Source organism: Candoia aspera, chromosome 1, assembly GCF_035149785.1.
Source record: "Candoia aspera isolate rCanAsp1 chromosome 1, rCanAsp1.hap2, whole genome shotgun sequence".
Taxonomy (NCBI): Eukaryota; Metazoa; Chordata; class Lepidosauria; order Squamata; family Boidae; genus Candoia; species Candoia aspera.
The window spans coordinates 21371634-21388207 of NC_086153.1; the positions used below are offsets into that span (position 1 = coordinate 21371634).

General features: G+C 46.3%; 1 protein-coding gene across 2 annotated transcripts in view; it reads right to left on the bottom strand.

Moving 5' to 3' along the window:
- CAD (carbamoyl-phosphate synthetase 2, aspartate transcarbamylase, and dihydroorotase) overlaps window positions 1–14502 on the bottom strand; it is a 35219-nt gene extending 20717 nt beyond the window's left edge. The window contains exons 1-13 of one of the 2 annotated variants that reach the window (XM_063299816.1): window positions 14210–14502; window positions 11718–11857; window positions 10901–11030; window positions 7464–7606; window positions 6499–6640; window positions 6053–6224; window positions 5706–5891; window positions 4451–4563; window positions 4095–4237; window positions 3076–3207; window positions 2635–2868; window positions 2023–2244; window positions 61–249 (exon numbers count right to left, since the gene is read on the bottom strand). In XM_063299816.1, coding sequence (XP_063155886.1) covers window positions 61–249; window positions 2023–2244; window positions 2635–2868; window positions 3076–3207; window positions 4095–4237; window positions 4451–4563; window positions 5706–5891; window positions 6053–6224; window positions 6499–6640; window positions 7464–7606; window positions 10901–11030; window positions 11718–11857; window positions 14210–14294 — 2031 coding nt within the window. In that variant the 5' untranslated portion in view covers window positions 14295–14502. The remainder of the gene's footprint in view (window positions 1–60; window positions 250–2022; window positions 2245–2634; window positions 2869–3075; window positions 3208–4094; window positions 4238–4450; window positions 4564–5705; window positions 5892–6052; window positions 6225–6498; window positions 6641–7463; window positions 7607–10900; window positions 11031–11717; window positions 11858–14209) is intronic. The other variant, XM_063299822.1, reaches the window with a different exon arrangement.
- Window positions 14503–16574: the final 2072 nt, after the last annotated feature.

Consider the following 16574-nt stretch of genomic DNA (forward strand, 5'->3'; position numbering starts at 1 on the left):
CCAAGGACAATCAGGCACAGGATCTCATACATCTGTAATTTCAGTCCCAGAGCATCTCACCTGCTCAGACTCAGGGCTCAGTGCATACTGAATATTGCATTCTCCAACAATCCCCAGGTGACGAACCACTTTGATGGCTGTAGTGCGCAGGAGATTGTATTCCCTGTCGTTGAGTGTCTGGCTGGGGGCCACCACTATAGATTCGCCAGTGTGGATGCCCAGCGGATCCAGATTCTCCATATTGCATACCTGCTCAGGATTGGGAACCGAGAAGACCAGCTAGATGAGAAGGCGGCCATCATCACTGCTGCAATACAACCTGCAAAGCCCATGCCTCCAAGTTCTTAGATCACAAGGGAGGTCTCACGCCTCACTAACTATTGCTAAAGGACTTGCTGTCAGGATCCTGTTTTTCTCTCATCCCCAGCCCTTCACCGAGGCAGCTTACATTTGTGTTTAGCTATTCCAATTTAAAAGTAGTGTTTTCCCCCTGCTCCAAACCAATCCTTGCATATGATTTGCAATATGCTTGTTGGTGTAGTCAGGGGTTGGGACCTATCTAGATACCATTAGCTAGCAGGAGAGATCCCTCCCACCCCCCACTCCAATCCTCAGGTAGCCTCCTGCACTGGCACTTCGCTTTTTATTTCACTCCTGGAAATTCAGTTCTGCAAGAGAGCGGGTGGGAAGCAGGGAGACACCACCTTCTTCCTGCTTTCAGCACCTATCAGCCATCCCCATCAAAAGAGTTAATAAACAGTGAAAAGACCACACTTTACCACAGAGCCCACATAACAACTATCCAAAAGTGGGGAAAGCTATTTATACACACAGCTCTCATGCAAGTGCAAACCCCATGTCTAAAGGAGGGCTTTGCACAACTTCATCTGGTGTGCCAGGTAAGTCCATTCCTGGATTGGGAGGCTCATCTCACAATCACTCATGACTGGAAGACTGGAGTTCACATCTGGAAGTGGGAATGAATGTGAGTTTCCCGTTGCCTATTATTGTCTTGAATTTTAATTGAAATTGTTTATCGGTTTTGCTTGAGGGCAAGGGTCTACTGTATGTTGCCTGAAGTTGCAATATTTGATTTGGACGGTCATACAAATTATTTAAATAAATAAATAACCCCAAAAATGTGCCTGCCCACCCCACAGATCAGCCTGATCTGTGGTATGGGTAGGTACAGCAGCCGCCCTCAAACTACACTCGTGGATCAGGCACTCCCACAGATGATCCACTGGGATGGGGCTGCCACATTCAACCAAACTGGGGGTCAAACTGATCTGCGGTGTCCAATCCACTCTGCAACCCCGCCTATCCCTATCGATCAGGCACTACAGGTGATCTGCAGGGTGGAGAGGCTTTCTACTAGAGCAGGAAAGGAGGACCTCTCCTACTTTACTGGGCAGCCCCCCCCCAATCAGGATTTGGGCTAAGCTACTATCAAAATTTGCCTCTTCCTCCAGCCACAGCCCATAGGAAGAGTAATTGGTGGTTGATTTTCCCACTAGCAAGGCAGTCCATCAACTGCTTTCCTAACTTCTTCTGGATCAAAATGTAAGGGCAGCACCATTCACTGGCCTCGGTGATGAGGCAAAACAGGACACTGTAATAATGGTAGCATTAAGTATACTAGCACATCTTTGTGGTGCTTCGTGGACTGGAGGAAAGCACCTTAACAGGGTTGTGAAAGAGAGCCTTGTATCTCTATCAGGTTGGTGTTGATGACTGGTGGCCAATGAGAGAAGAAAGTGTGGGCAGGGGAAAATACCAGCCTCCTCTTCCAAGGATACCGGGTCTCAATTCTTCTTTTGTGCTACCTCAACAAAAATGCCAACAGACAAGTGGGATTCCTACAAAAACATTTGCCTTGGACACACAGCATCAAATATTGACCTGCAATCAAAGATTTGGCTGCTTAATTTTAATCTCAGAAAGTTTTTTCTGGCACCCAAAACAAGCTCACTGCCCATTGGTGATGAACCTCCCTCTACCCCTTTACCCCAATTGCCTTACCGTGACGCAGTTGTCATAGGCATCACGCACCACCTCATACTCAATCTCCTTCCAGCCCTTGAGCGACTTGTCCACCAGCACCTGCGAGGTGTGGGCAAAGGCCTGGCTCACCAGTGCCATCAGCTCCTCCCGCCCATTGGCAAACCCAGAGCCCAGCCCGCCCAATGCATAGGCTGAGCGCACAAGCACTGGGTAGCCAAGTCGTTCTGCAGCAACCTGTGCCTGTTGAGAGGAAGCATTCAGGAAATCCACTATCCTTAGTGGTGGAAGGGCAAGTTATCAGAAGACATCTCATGCCTTTGGCCAGCAACTCGGGCAGCATCCAAGTGGACTATCTGAGGTTCACATCAGAAAGCCTGATTTCTTTTCTCTGTCAGCCAGAGAAAATTCCTGACAATCTTTCACCACAGAATGAACCACTGATTCTATCCTGTACATCCAGTCCCCCTTCCCACATATTCTTGCATTTCTATTGCAAGGAAAGGAGCACCATTTTCAAAAGCATGCTTTACTCAAGAGCTGGGTCTATTGGGACCTGAAGGGGAACTCTATGCCCACAGTCTTGGGCTCCCCCAAAGAGAGGAATGGCTACAATCAAGCAGAATGACATACTTGTTCCATGGAGCAGGCAGCCTCACTAGGTGCCACATGTTCCCCTATCTGCTCCATCTTCTCCACAAAGACTTTGCGGTCCTCTGTCATCTCAATAGAGGCCACAGGAGTGCCCAGCACACGCACATGGTAACGCTCCAGCACCCCAGCCTTAGTCAGTTCCACACCACAGTTGAGTGCCGTCTGTCCTCCAAATGTCAGCAAGATCCCATCTGGGCGCTCATTCTTTATCACCTGACCGCAGGGAAGAAAGGGAAAGGCTAGGAATTTATCCCTCACTCAGCTCCAGTCATATCCCACCCCTGAACCCTGTAAGGAAAGCAGAAAGGTCCCCAATCCCCTTAACTGTATGTTAGGACACGCACAGTTTCCAAACAGAATAGGAGCACTGAGTGGCAGATGAACAACAAGGAATCTGGGGAAGGGAAATAATGAATTCACCTGGGTAACATAGTCAGGAGTGATGGGCAAGAAGTAGACTTTGTCAGCCAGACCTTTGGAGGTCTGAACGGTTGCAATATTTGGGTTGATGAGCACAGTCTGGATGTTCTCTTCTTTCAGAGCTTTGATGGCCTGGGAGCGTGGCAAGTGAGATTATGATTGAATAAATGGTTATCCTTGCAATACTAACACCAGTCATATCAAAATACGCACATGGGCCTCACAATACAGTAAAACCACAAGGCTACACCATCAAAACAAAGGCTGTATTAATCAGGTCTATTAAAGACCTAGCAGTTGCATTTGCACACCATGGAAAGCTTGGCTAGTGTGAATTCAAGCCATTTGGTTAGTTTGCAGTTAAAATATTATGCAAACCCAGGAAATCAACTGCGGTTAGTTCAGTAACCAAGGTAAATGTGTTGTTTGAACACAGAATAAAAACCTAGTTATCCTTTGGGCAGATAATTTCCTGAAGCAAGCCATGATTGATTCTGATTTGTTGCTTTCCCCATATCATTTCTCTTTATTTCACTTTCACACTGTGAAGGACAACAAATGCCACCAGATGGTTACTGTCCACCCATCCCCTTTTCTTCCTTTTCCTTGTTCCCAATGTTTTTTCTGCCATCTTTGTTTCGTGTTTCTTGTATTGTTACTTGTTTTTAAATGTTTTTAACAATTTGTAAACCGCCCAGAGTTGCTGGGAGTCGGGCAGCATATATTAAATAATTAATTAATAGCAGCAGCAGCAGCAGCAGCAGCAGCAGCAGCAGCAGCAGCAGCAATCCTTGCTTCTTTGTGATGCACAAAAGCCCAAAGTGGGCAGAGATCAGCTCCTGCCCTGTATCAGCACAAAAGAAGTGATCCCTCTGTACCAGAGATACCTCAAGCGCTCCTGCTGACTTTGCCATCAACAAAAAACCTCAACCCCTTTTTCTTTCTTGTGCATATCGCCCTTCACCCCCTTTGCCACTTTCCCCACTGCCTTTCTCCCTTCCATTTCCTCACTCACTCACCTGGGAGCCAGAGTAGTCAAACTCACCTGCCTGCCCTATAGAAAGGCCCCCTGAGCCCAGGATGAGCACCTTGTGAGGGTGGGGCAGGTGGCTGGCAGGCAGGACTTTTGAACAGTGGAGGCAGTGCTGCAGTCTCTTACACACTGCAGGTGGGGGAGAAGAGAAAGAGATGCCTCCTTGATCACTGCAGTAATTTCAGCCCATCTATGGCCCCAGCAAAACCTCAACCCTGCCAGGAGGCTAGCAAGCACCCTGGAGAAGGGCACGGCCTGTTGACCATAGTTGTGGGGCAGCATGGAGGTAAAGTCGGCCTATCTCCAAGCTTGCAGAAGCCAACTCAGTCACAGAGCTCCCACCTGTCTTAGGGCTCTGCCCTCCAGCAACTGTGTCTCGCACTGTCTCCAGGAAGACATCAAAGAGGCACTCCAGATCCATTGGCCCTGCATTGTGCTCTGGGTGGAACTGCACACTGGGGACCAGGTGGGGGGAGAAAACAAGGAAGGGAATGTTACGGGTGCCATCCAAGCCCCTTCTCACTTAGACTATGCAACACAACATCACTCTCTGCAGTCTATCAAAACTCTTACAGCAGCATTCCTGTAAAGGAAGACTACAGCAGTTGGGGCTTTTTAGCTTAGAACAAAGGCAGGTAAGGGGAGACATGATACAAGGTATACAAAATTGTGCACAGTGTGAACACAATGTGAGAATTCAAAGTCTCAACACAACTAAATGAGGAAATATTCTGGACTGATAAAAGAAACTGGAATTTTTTGCCATCTGATGGAGAGATGGGTCTTAAAAGAGACCAGAGAAATTGATGGAAGACTGGGCTGATGTCAGCCCTCCCAGGTAGACCAGACGGGAAACATGACCAGACGAGCTACTTCTATTTTATTGCTAGGCTACATTAACAGAATCTTGCAAGTCTGAAAGTACAAATCTCCCACCATCCCTTTTTACCACCTGCCAAGTTAGGGCGGATCCTTTCTAAGTTTCTTTCTCTGTCCATTACTCAGTTGCAGGCTCCTCCCTCTTTTATCTGATCATTCCCTAGGCAGCATCTCTTCCCCACTCCCTTCTTCCAGGGTCGTTCTCACATTCCATTACAGCTATTAATGGTGACTAGATCTAATAGCTACTTCCTGTCTTTGATCTAGTGGTTAAGGTGCTAAATCAGGAGTAGGGAAATCTGAGTTCTAGTCCTGCCTTAGGCACAGAAGCCAGCTGGGTGACTTTGGGCCAGTCACTCTCTCTCAGCCACAGGAAGGCAATGGCAAACTGCTTTTGAGAACATTGCCTAGAAAACTGCCATGGACTCATCCATGTAGTTGGCAGGAGTCAAGACTGACTTGACAATACACACACCCTTAAATACCAGATTTTGGGACGCAACAGTGGAAAAGGTTATCACATTCTTTGTAATGCATGGAGCTTCCTGAATGCACCAGTTGGTCACTATGCAATACAGAAGCCTGGACCAGATGGACCCTTGAGCTGATCCAGAAGGGCTCTTCTTAGGTCTTCTGTATGGCTCCATCAAATCAGAATAAAGAAGGACACCCAGCCCACCTCTCTGCCTCCTTTTCCCCATCTCTTGCTTTTCCTCACCTGAAGAATGGCTTTGATTCATGCACAAGCCCCTCATTAGAGTGATCATTTGCATTGGTAAAGAGAGGAGTCCAGCCAGATGGCAAGCTAGCTGAATCTACTGCAAAGCCATGGTTCTGTGAAGTGATGAAGCAACGCTGGGATCCCTCGTGCAGGCACGGCTGGTTGTGTCCACGGTTTCCATACCTGAGGAAGAATTCAAAGGGGAATAAGGCTTAGTTTATGAGAAAAAAACTTCCTCAGTTTCAAGCTACATTTACTATAGTACTGAAGAATTAGACTGGTCAGCATCATTGAAGAGACATCCATTGGTCATTTCAACCACTTACTTCAACACAACCACTTACTTCATCTTGTAGGTCTTGGCTCCAATGGCCAAAGCCAGCAGCTGATGACCCAAGCAGATGCCAAAGATGGGCTTTGGAGTTGGCAATTCCAGCACATGGTGCAGATTGGCAATAGTTTCTTGGCAGAATTGGGGATCTCCAGGACCATTGCTAACAAACAACCCATCAAATTCTGGGGGAAGAAATGAGATATGAGAAAGTATTATGACCTTTCCCCTTGAACTAGCCACTTGGGTTCCACAAGTATGAATGCTCTTTGATCCCAAGTTGAAACAAACCATTGGTCTGGAGCAGTGTTTCTCAACTATGGCAGCTTTCAGATGTGTGGACTTCAACCCCCAGAATTGCTGGCTGGGGAATTCTGGGAGTTGAAGTCCACACATCTGAAAGTTGCCACAGTTGAGAAACACTGGTCTGGAGCTATGGGCCCAGTCAGTCATGCTTACCTGCACTGTCCAGATGATGATCCCAGGGCACCACAGTAACAGCCGCGCCACGGGCACACAGGCATCGGATCTGGTTGTATTTCAGGCCACAATCAATAGCTGTGATTCTCACAGACCCACCAGGGTTGAACAAGCGGGGTTCCTATGGAATCATAGTGGAGAAAGTAGGTATGCTGAAGTTTATGGCACAGCGGCCACTAAATCACATTGGATCCTATACCGCTACTGTTCCATGTGCAGAAGAAGCAAGAGGTGGGTGATGGGTGGGAAGATGCTAGACTTTTGGGACGATCCCCTCCCTCCCTAAGCTCTTCCAATCATGCATGGCTTCTTCCTAAACCATCTACATATCTAATTTAAATTCCTGCCCAGCTCTCTAAGTCCTGGCACAGAGCAGAGATGGAACCCTGCAACAAGAGCAAAACTGATTGGTTTTTATTTATGGCTTTTATTACTGTTGTGAGCCACCCAGGGTTACACTACATATGGTGGGTGCCTATATAAATCTTTTAAATAAAATCAAATAAACAATAACTTTTTAGTGCAGAAAGGCTCTATAAAGGAATTGAGCCACTTGGAATCTATGGGGCGCACACTCTTGGGCAGACATGGGGAGCACTGAATCAGAGAACTGCTTCTCAAAATAACTCATTACAAGGCAAATGTAAGGGGACTTTTCTTTTTCCGGATTATGTAGGACACTGCTTCTCAACCTTGGCCACTTTCAGATGTGTGGACTTCAACTTGCTGGCTGGGGAATTCTGGGAGTTGAAGTCCACACATCTGAAAGTGGCCAAGGTTGAGAAACACTGATGTAGGATAAGCTTATGCGTTAATGCAATAGCAAATGAAATCCCTCTCGTATTCTGAATATTATACAGTATATCCATTGCTGTTGCCTGCCACCTCCAACTTGCTTAGCTCAAACTGTCTTTTCCCCTCCCAACCCTATTCTTCCAACCTACTTTCAGTGAGACTTCCTTCACCAAGTTCCTTGTGTTTGGATCGTCAAATGGCTGGTGTGAACTATGGACACCCTCTGGTACCAGTTTGCCCAGCATACTCCCTTTTTCCCGGATCCGCTTGGTTAGTGCCCGCGTGTCAATTCCTGCAGGAGAAATGGACTATTAGAAAGGATGGACTGTCTCAGTAGCCCATGTGATCCTGTGATCACTGGGGGAATGCACAGAGCGCCTGTGATACTATCCATTTCTATCAATGCTGTGACCATGGTGAGACCATCTTGGAACAAGCTAACCATATTCTGCCAGCTATCAACAATGTTGATTCTACCACCATTTTGCTTCCCTGCATTTCTGATAAAGTACAGCTATGTGACCAAGTGTAGCGTTTAAGGTATCAGACTTCGGACAGGGAGATCCAGCTCAAGTCTTCACTCAATCCTAGAGTTCAGTGGGTGACTTTGGGTCACAGGCTCTGACTCTCAGCAAAAAATCAGCAGGAGTCTGGTAGCACCTTTTCCAACTAACAAATGTTATTAAAAGCCATATGCTTTCGTGAGCTGCATCTCACTTCATCAGAGTGGCTTGACTGGTGTAGGATTTAAAGGTACTTGTAATCTATTTCACATGTAACCTGCATCTGCACAGCCAACCTGTCTTCCCTCCCTTCTACCTCCCTCATCCCAATTTAAATCCTACATCAGTCAAGCCACTCTATGCATCTTATGTGAAATGCAACTCAGGAAAGCGTATGACTTTTACTAAAAGTTGGTAATCAGAAAAGGTGCTACCAGACTGCTTCTGATTTTTTGCTAGTATAGACTAACACAACTCCTCCTACAATCTCTCAGCCTAACCTACCTCCCCAGATTGTTGCTGCCAAGATAAATTTCTGTCTATTTGTAGAGAGTAAGGAAGATGACCCTGATGGAGATATACAGAAGCTGTTGCCTAGGCAAAAGGGGCTGAAGCATTTTTAAGTCCAGAATGTCCAGATAACATTTGGAAGCAGCTCAGACGCCTCCCTATTCATTGAACTATGAGGAGGAGGAGGAGGAAGGATAGCATAATCAGACTTGCAAGATTCTGTTATTGTAGCCGATCTCAATAAAAGTAGTTTTAGCTTTCCTGTGGAGTTGATTTCCTGGTCTGGTCTATCTAGTGGGGCAGACAGTATGCCACTTGATGCTCTCAAGAGAAAAGCAGAATATAATGCAGTAATAGGTAAAGAAATAGGTTCTGCCCTTCACCTGGTAGAACATTACAGATGGGCTCCACATGCAATCACAGAAGCTCCTTTTCACAGCCACCTTTCTGAAGTATTTCACAATCACTTATTCTGTCAAGGACTGCATTCCCTTGAGGGGATACAATGGGAGCCACACATGCCAATGATTGGAAGGGATTATTTTAAGCAGCAGGTAAATTTGCTCTCTTTGAAATATCTCTTCCTAATACCCCTCTCCTTTTAAATACCTCTTCTCTCCTTTTTTGATAACCTTTCTCTCTGCCCAGCTCAATGCTAAGAAATTAACTCTTTTTAGAGAACTAAACTGTTCACACAGGTAGATGATTTTGGGTGAAACCAGGCTGAGAGACGCATATTGCCTGCTCCTAATTTATATTACAGGAACTACTTATGTGCAAAAGCCTGATCAGCCTTTGTTTTGTGTTCCTCCTCCATCATTCTATCAGGTAGGAAAGTAACATTCTAACTTTATGGACTGGAAAATAAATCAGAGAACTGTAGCTTGCTCAAGGGTAAGAGTATATTGATGGAGGAGGATTTCTCAAGGTCTATCCAACTCTAAAAGCAATGAAGCTGCCAAATGCCAGCAGTCCTGCAGCCAAGAGGCAAACAGCTAATGGAATCAGTCTGTCCACTCCATCCTAGAATTCTTGAGCACTCCTACATAGTTTTGCAATTATTCATAAAACACAATTTTAGATTCCCAGATTTATTGAATACTGCTATCTTTTCTAACTTCCTTGAAAACTCATTGTGGGAACCCAATTTGGTTAATCTATGGTTCAGTGAAATGTGTGAACCTAGAAAAATGAGGGATCCAGTAACCAAGTGAAACGTTACGGAAACATAATCTGTGATTGCCATTTCACAAAGAAGAGATTATTTATTTATTCAATTTGTATGGCTGCCCACCTCAGCAAGAAACTCTGGGCAGCAAACAATCTTAAAATAAATTAAAAACAAATTCACATCAAAGATACAAAAATTAAAACACACAGCACCCGAGGAAAATATCACTATTAATGGTTATTAACACAAGCAGGAGCTGGGACCCTTCACACCCTCGGGGCCCCACGCCCAGAACCAGGTCTTCAATACCTTGCGAGAGGTCAGCAGGGTCGGGGCCATCCTAATCTTTGGAGGGAGAATATTCCTAGGGTGGGCGCTACAGCAGAAAAGGCACACCTCCTGGGTCCTGCCAGCCGGTATTCCCTGGCCGACAGGACCTGGAGCATGCCCATCCTGCTAGACCAGATTGGACAGGTAAAGACAACTGGAAAAAGACAGTCCCTCAGGTAACCCAGCCCCAAGCCATGAAGGGCTTTAAAAGAGACAACTGAATTGCATCCTGAATTGCACCTGGGAGTACACTGGCAACTAATGCAGCTCATAGAGTAGTGTTGTTACATGTGCTGAGTAAACGACACCATTACTATCTGCTGCTGCATTTTGTACCTACATAGTTTTGCACTATGTAGGGATTTTGAGAGCATTCGTCCACAACGTTGAAGCTTCTGAATGCTGTTCAAGGGCATCCCCATGTAGAGCGCGTTGCAGAAGTCCAGACGTGAGGTCACGAGGGCATGAACGACATGAGCAGGGCCTCCCGGCCCAGGAATGGGTGCAACTGGCACACCACTCAAAGGTGCGCAAAGTCCCTCCTAGCCATGGCTGCTACCTGCTCTTCCAGTAGGAGCCATGAGGACCCCCAGATTGCGCACTAGATCTCTCTGAGGCAGTGCCACCCCATCCAGAACCAAAGGTGGAAAATCCCTGGTACTGGAAGGTCCAAACACCCAAAGCCACTTAGTCATGTTTGGGTTGAGCTGATGCCTGCTGTGCCCCATCCTGGTCCCCACAGCCTCCAGGTACTGGGATAGGATGTCCATGGCATCACTCAGGCAGCTTGGAGTGGAGATGTAAAGCTGGGTATCATCAGCATACTGGTGACACCTCACCCCAAACCATCAGATCACCTCATCCAGTGGCCTCATGTAGATGTTATTCAGGAGGAGAAAGAAAGCCGAGCCCTGCGGTGCCCCAGTATGGCTTTCAAGGAACACATAACAGAGATATTGCAGCTGTTCCTCGGCCCAGCTATCTTCTAACTCAACTTGCAACCCAAAGCCCAGTTCACCAGGTCCTCTTGAGGCAAACCCCAGCACAAGGCTTTCTGATGGGAAGTGCTTACCTTCCAAACCAGGAATCCCCTTTTCCTTCAGCCAATGATCCAGTGAGCGGGTGGCACTCCAGTGGCTGGGATTTCGAGAGCATTCGTCCACAATCAGTGCCGCTACATGAATGCCACTGGATTCAAACCACTGGAAGAGCAGGAGCAAACAGATAATAAAGAAGCATATCGTTACAAGAACTTCCTAATCCCCCTCTATCCCAGTCCCAAAAGCACTATTTATTTATTTGAAATATTTATATATATTTATATCCCTCACTTGTGTCAACAACCTCAGTAGAAGAAATTTTGCAACTGCCTGTCAGCTGTCCTTCTGAGAGAGAAAGGAATTGTTTCTCTCCTGTTCTCAGAAATTCCCCACAACTTCAGGGATATCGTTAAGAAAGACTAAAAACTGATCTAGTTGGCAAGCAGACTAGAAGTGCATGAACTGGCTCCAGTTCATATCATCCAATCAATTCAGGGGCATCCAATACGTTTTGATGATTTGGGGAGAATCATCAATTCAATTCAGGAAATTGAATTATTTTGGAGAATAATCTAATCTTATCACATATGAATCAAATCTAAATCAAAACTGCAGACAACCCTAATTTAGATAGGCTGTCTGTATGTTTTATAGCACTGCACTGACAGAGCAGATGAAGTATGTGTACACCAGGCTGAGCCAGAAATTCCTAGAACTCTTCAACTAGGCTGGAATAATTTCTGGCACCTGGTCCCCTGGCATCCAGAAATCAAAGCTCAGTGCTAAGCCATCTGAAAAGTTTATTGTAAAGTATACTTATCAGTTTCTTTCTGCCACTGCTACACTCACCCGGCTGAGACCGTACTCATCCAACTCATCAGGAGGAACACCATAATTCCCGACCAGTGGGTAAGTCAATACCAAGATCTGGGATTTATAGGAGGGGTCCGTCAGTGCTTCGGGATAACCCACCATGCCAGTCTGGAACACTGCAGATTCCAAGAAGTGACACAAATTGGATTAGTGATCTTGGCAGAAGCCCATACTGGTTTTGGCAAGTGGCTCAGGATAAATTAACCTCGCCTGCAAACCAGGCATAGGCACTGCGTACTTTCTCCAGGCCCTTGATAGTTGCGACTTCAGTCCTTTGGAGCTCTCCTACATCTGGCAAAAGGACAGCACTCCTTCACTGGTAGGAGAGTTTCAGGGGAAGACATCAGATGCAATATCAGCAGTCTTTCCAGAAGACCAGATGGAGGGACTGCCTGATCCCAAGTTTCTCCAGGAAGCATCAGAGCAAATGCAGGCATCATGTATTGAACCCCTGTCTCCTTTTTATCTCTGTTTACAGTTTACCCAGCGTGGAATCCCAGACCATCTCAGAATATCGACTTCTACTTCTGCACAATATTCTCAACATAAAAAGACAGAGCCAAGATAAGCAATGACCAGCACCTGTTCCATTCTCACAATTTCCACACCTAGAAAACCCATCTTGACCACACATTGCTTGCCCTCCAGTCATGATAATGTTTGCCACATGGAACAAACCAATACCAGGCCTCCTGTAATGCCACAGACATTCCAAAGATTGAGGAAAATACTGTTATAGACGCATTGAGAATGCTACTTCTTCTTTCTGTCTGTCTAGCACAAGAGTTTTTTTTTTTCACTGAATAAGCTGAATTCTCATGATTGTAAGAATTTGTAAAACACACAGCCTTCTTAAAGCACCTCTTGATACGTGGCACTGTCTTTTCTATCCACTTCTGCTTCTTCCTCATCCCATTCTTGATATGAGCTTTCTAACACCATTACAGCTGTCTCCTTCCCAGGAGAGAATGTTCTCCATGCTGTAGCTTTCACCGATAGTTATTAACAAGATAGTGGTACATGGGAAAAGCTGCAGCTGGATTAGACTAAAGGGCTAACTAAATCTTATTCTCTATAAGAACCAATATGGACTGTTCTCATAGCAGAAGTGAGCCATCTCACCCCTACAAATAATGCTGTAAGGATCACTGTATGGATTACAACTAAATAATGCTTATTATTTGTTGTTGTTATTGCTGTGTTCTATGAAAACTTGGATCATCTTCCTGGCAGTGACATATTCTCAGATTCTGGACTAGCCATTTGGCCCTCTTCAATAGGAAGGGCATAAGGGGAAGAGCCACTCTGAATTCACTCTTCTCAACAAAATACTTTGTACTTTGAAGCAGTCAGCAAACCAGCTGCAGCTACATCCAGGAGTAGAAGAACAACTCTACTGGGAACACAGACCTGTTCTGTCTAGCAACCTGTTCCAACAACAGCCAACCAGCTGCTTCAATGTCTTTGAAAAGGCCTGGCTAAAATGAGTACCTAGCTTGCTGGGGAAGGTGATGACTGGGGAAGGCAACGGCAAACCACCCCGATAGAGTCTGTCAAGAAAACGTCACGAAAGCAGCTTCCCCCCAAAGGGTCAAACATGACTCGGTGCTTGTACAGGGGACCTTTCACCACAAACACAACAGTGCATTTCCCTTGTGTTCTCCATCATGTGGTACTGGGAAGTATGTTTTATTTATTTACTTATTTTTCAAATTTAGTCATCCCCCATCTCATTCAAGGAGTGACTCTGGGTGGTTACCACTGTGTGTTGCTACTGTCCCCAGAGCTACCAAACAGCCAGCATAATTAGAAGCCAGCATGAGCCTTGTTCTTCGTGAATTAGCATCTTTTTAAAAAAAAAAAAAAAAATTTTCTGGAGGGCCATCACCAGCATAGGGCCTGGAGGCATAAGCTGCCTTAATTCCTTATTTGCTCTTTTGAAGCCTTTCAGCTGATCATGCCGCAAAAGCAGGTTGGGAACTACTGGTGTAGGCAGGCACAATCATGAGCCCAGATAGGATGATACCTTCTTTCTTCTGATTTACCTCAGCTGGGAACAGGCCTGATCTACTTCCAAGATCAGCAGTGTGGCAAGCCAGAGAAAGCCCAGCAGCCTGCCTGCAAGAACAGAAGTGGTCTTATCAGGTCTATCACCTGCCCACAGACAGCTCTGCTACCAAGGAGTCTGGTCCAGGAGACCAAGGGACTCTGGCCATGTTCAAAGGCACTCTTCTACAAATCGCCTTAGGCACACTTGGAGATCCAGCAATGGCCAAAGGCACCTGCTGAGCAAATGGGCATAGCGACAGAGGGCAAGACCATCTCCCGACTCCTCCCTACATCTAGGCAGGGGGACAGCACCGCCACCCTTCCTCCACCGTAGAGTCGGGGAAGGCAGAAGTGCGACCGGGCGGCCAAGGATCTTTCCTTCTCTTCCTCCCCCACCCTGATCCTGGAGAGGAACTCACCGACTTCACCGGCAACGGGGGTCCCCACAAGTCCAAAGGGGCGCCCACGCAACACCGTCCCATCCTCCAGCACTAGGCTGCCCATAGCTCGCTTTAGCACGTGGAGGACGACGACGGGATAGGATGGCTCAGGATTCCGCGCGGGGGGGGGAGGGCGAGGGCGACAGACAGGCAGACAACGAGAGACAGAGGGACAGAGCAGGAGGGAAAAAGCGGAGTATGCGGCCGGCGCTAGACGCACGAGGGGAGGTGACGGGGCCGAAGCGATGAGAAGCGCGTTAACAGGAGGCGGAGCCGAGTTGGTGAAGAAGGGAGGAAATGACCTGTCGAGGGGCGGTGCAGACGAGCCGAGTGGGGCACGCTTTTTCCAGGCTCCGCCCTGGCGCGGCTCCTCTAGCGCCGTCTCTCTTTACTTCTATCTGCGCCTCGCAAGGCCCGATCGGTACGTGCTGTAGAAGGAAGGCGCTTGAAGTAAATGCATTCCGTGCATGCCATGGGCAGATCATTTGGCAAACACAGACATTAGTTGCAGAAGGACAAAAGGTGTCCAGCCTTGTTCGGTCTCCGTGCGGCGGCCTCCTTCTCCCTCCTTAGAAAGTCTTTTGTTATCCAGGAAGAGCATCTCAAAAGTGGCGCCTTGATCTGGCTTCCCAATCGGCGCTGCTGTGGTTTGCCCAGTAGACCAGGCCTAACTCCACCCTTTATGATTGAGCGAGCCAGTCTGTCTTACTGTTGTTGTTAGGATTGTGCCTGGGAGGGGAATACAGTATATAAAATGGAAATATTAACATTTTAAATAGTAGCCTTTCAAAACTGCAGACAAGCGCTGAACAAATAGAATTTTGGGATCAGAATTCAAGATCTCCTGGACAGCCTTTTACACATTTAAACTTACAGATAATTGGATTTCTAGACAAAGATGTTTGTGAAGCTATCTAGGTTTTTATTGGTTTGTTTTAAACTCAGGTACATATTTGGATTCCTATCCCATCTCAACATGGCTGGGCAAGTAAAGAACAGGAAGGGTACTAGGGTGGCTGGGGTCACATTTAAAGTCAATAGGCAGACAGACTGCATTTACATATCTTTTATATTAATCAGACAAACTTCCAGTTTTTCTAATAGTACTTTACTCCAGCCTAACTCTGTGTCTCTTTAAAATATATGTAGAAGGACATTTACTCCCCATAAATTAAGTCAGTATAAGAGAGGCTGGGAGGAGTTTGTGTGGGTTTTTTGTGTTTTTTGACATAAGTTTGTTCTGGTATGGTGATTCTGCAATCATCGCATTTTCTTTATGACTGCTCTAACTCACTGCAGTGTGTTCAAGGGAAGAGAGGAGGGGCAAGACACTGAAAATGGTCCACATTAATCATTTAGGAACATTGTTCTCTTGCAACCCACAATCCCACCCAGCATTGGGATAAATTAAATATAATAAAACAGGTAGTCCTCACATACCAACCACAATTAGGGCTGGCAACTCCATTGCTAAGCGACAGCCGTAAAACGAATGACACATGACCGCACCCAATTTACGTCAGGTCATCAGTTCCGGTTGCAGTTGTTAAACGAATCACTGTGGGTCATTAAGTGTGATGTCACATGACCGCCACTTGTGACTTCCTACTGGCTTCCCCATTGACTTTGCTTGTTGGAAGCCAGCTGTGAAGGTTGCAAATGGTGATCACGTGACCATGGGATGCTGCAACCATTGTAAATGTGCATCAGTTGCCAAGATTATGTGACTGCGGGGATGCTGTGACAGTAGTAACTTTGAGGACTGATTGCAAGTCTCCTTTTTTAGCACTGTTGTAACTTTGAATGGTTGCTGAATGAGTGGTCGGTGAGGACTACCTGTATTGCACCAGAGGCAGTTTGAAACAACCAGAAACAAGCAGGCAATCAAGATAGGCTTAAAACCTCCCAACCTGATGTCTGACAGAAAAACTAGGTTTTCAGAATCTTCAGAAGGCAGGTGGAGTCAGGGCTGTTAGTGCATGTGCAGAGTGCTGGAAAACGTTTGGCTCGAGAGATCAGAAAGACACCAGGCATTTCAACAAAAATAGTTGTATTTAAACAAACAGAACATAAACAGTTTTCATCCAGATCCCTGGAGTTCTCAAAATCTATTTATGAAAAGGCATATTTACAGTCTCTCACACATGCACATATGTGCATGCTGAGCAAGGGCTGAGCAAGATCTAGCAGGGATTCAAATGCAGAAGAAGCAAGGGCTGGGTTTCAAAATTCAGCTTTCCTTATATGGTCCTCCCACACTTAACCTTTCTGACCTCTGTTACCTTTTAACCTGAGAACAATGGTTGCATGACCTCTTGAGTCTACTGACACTTAAGCAGAATTT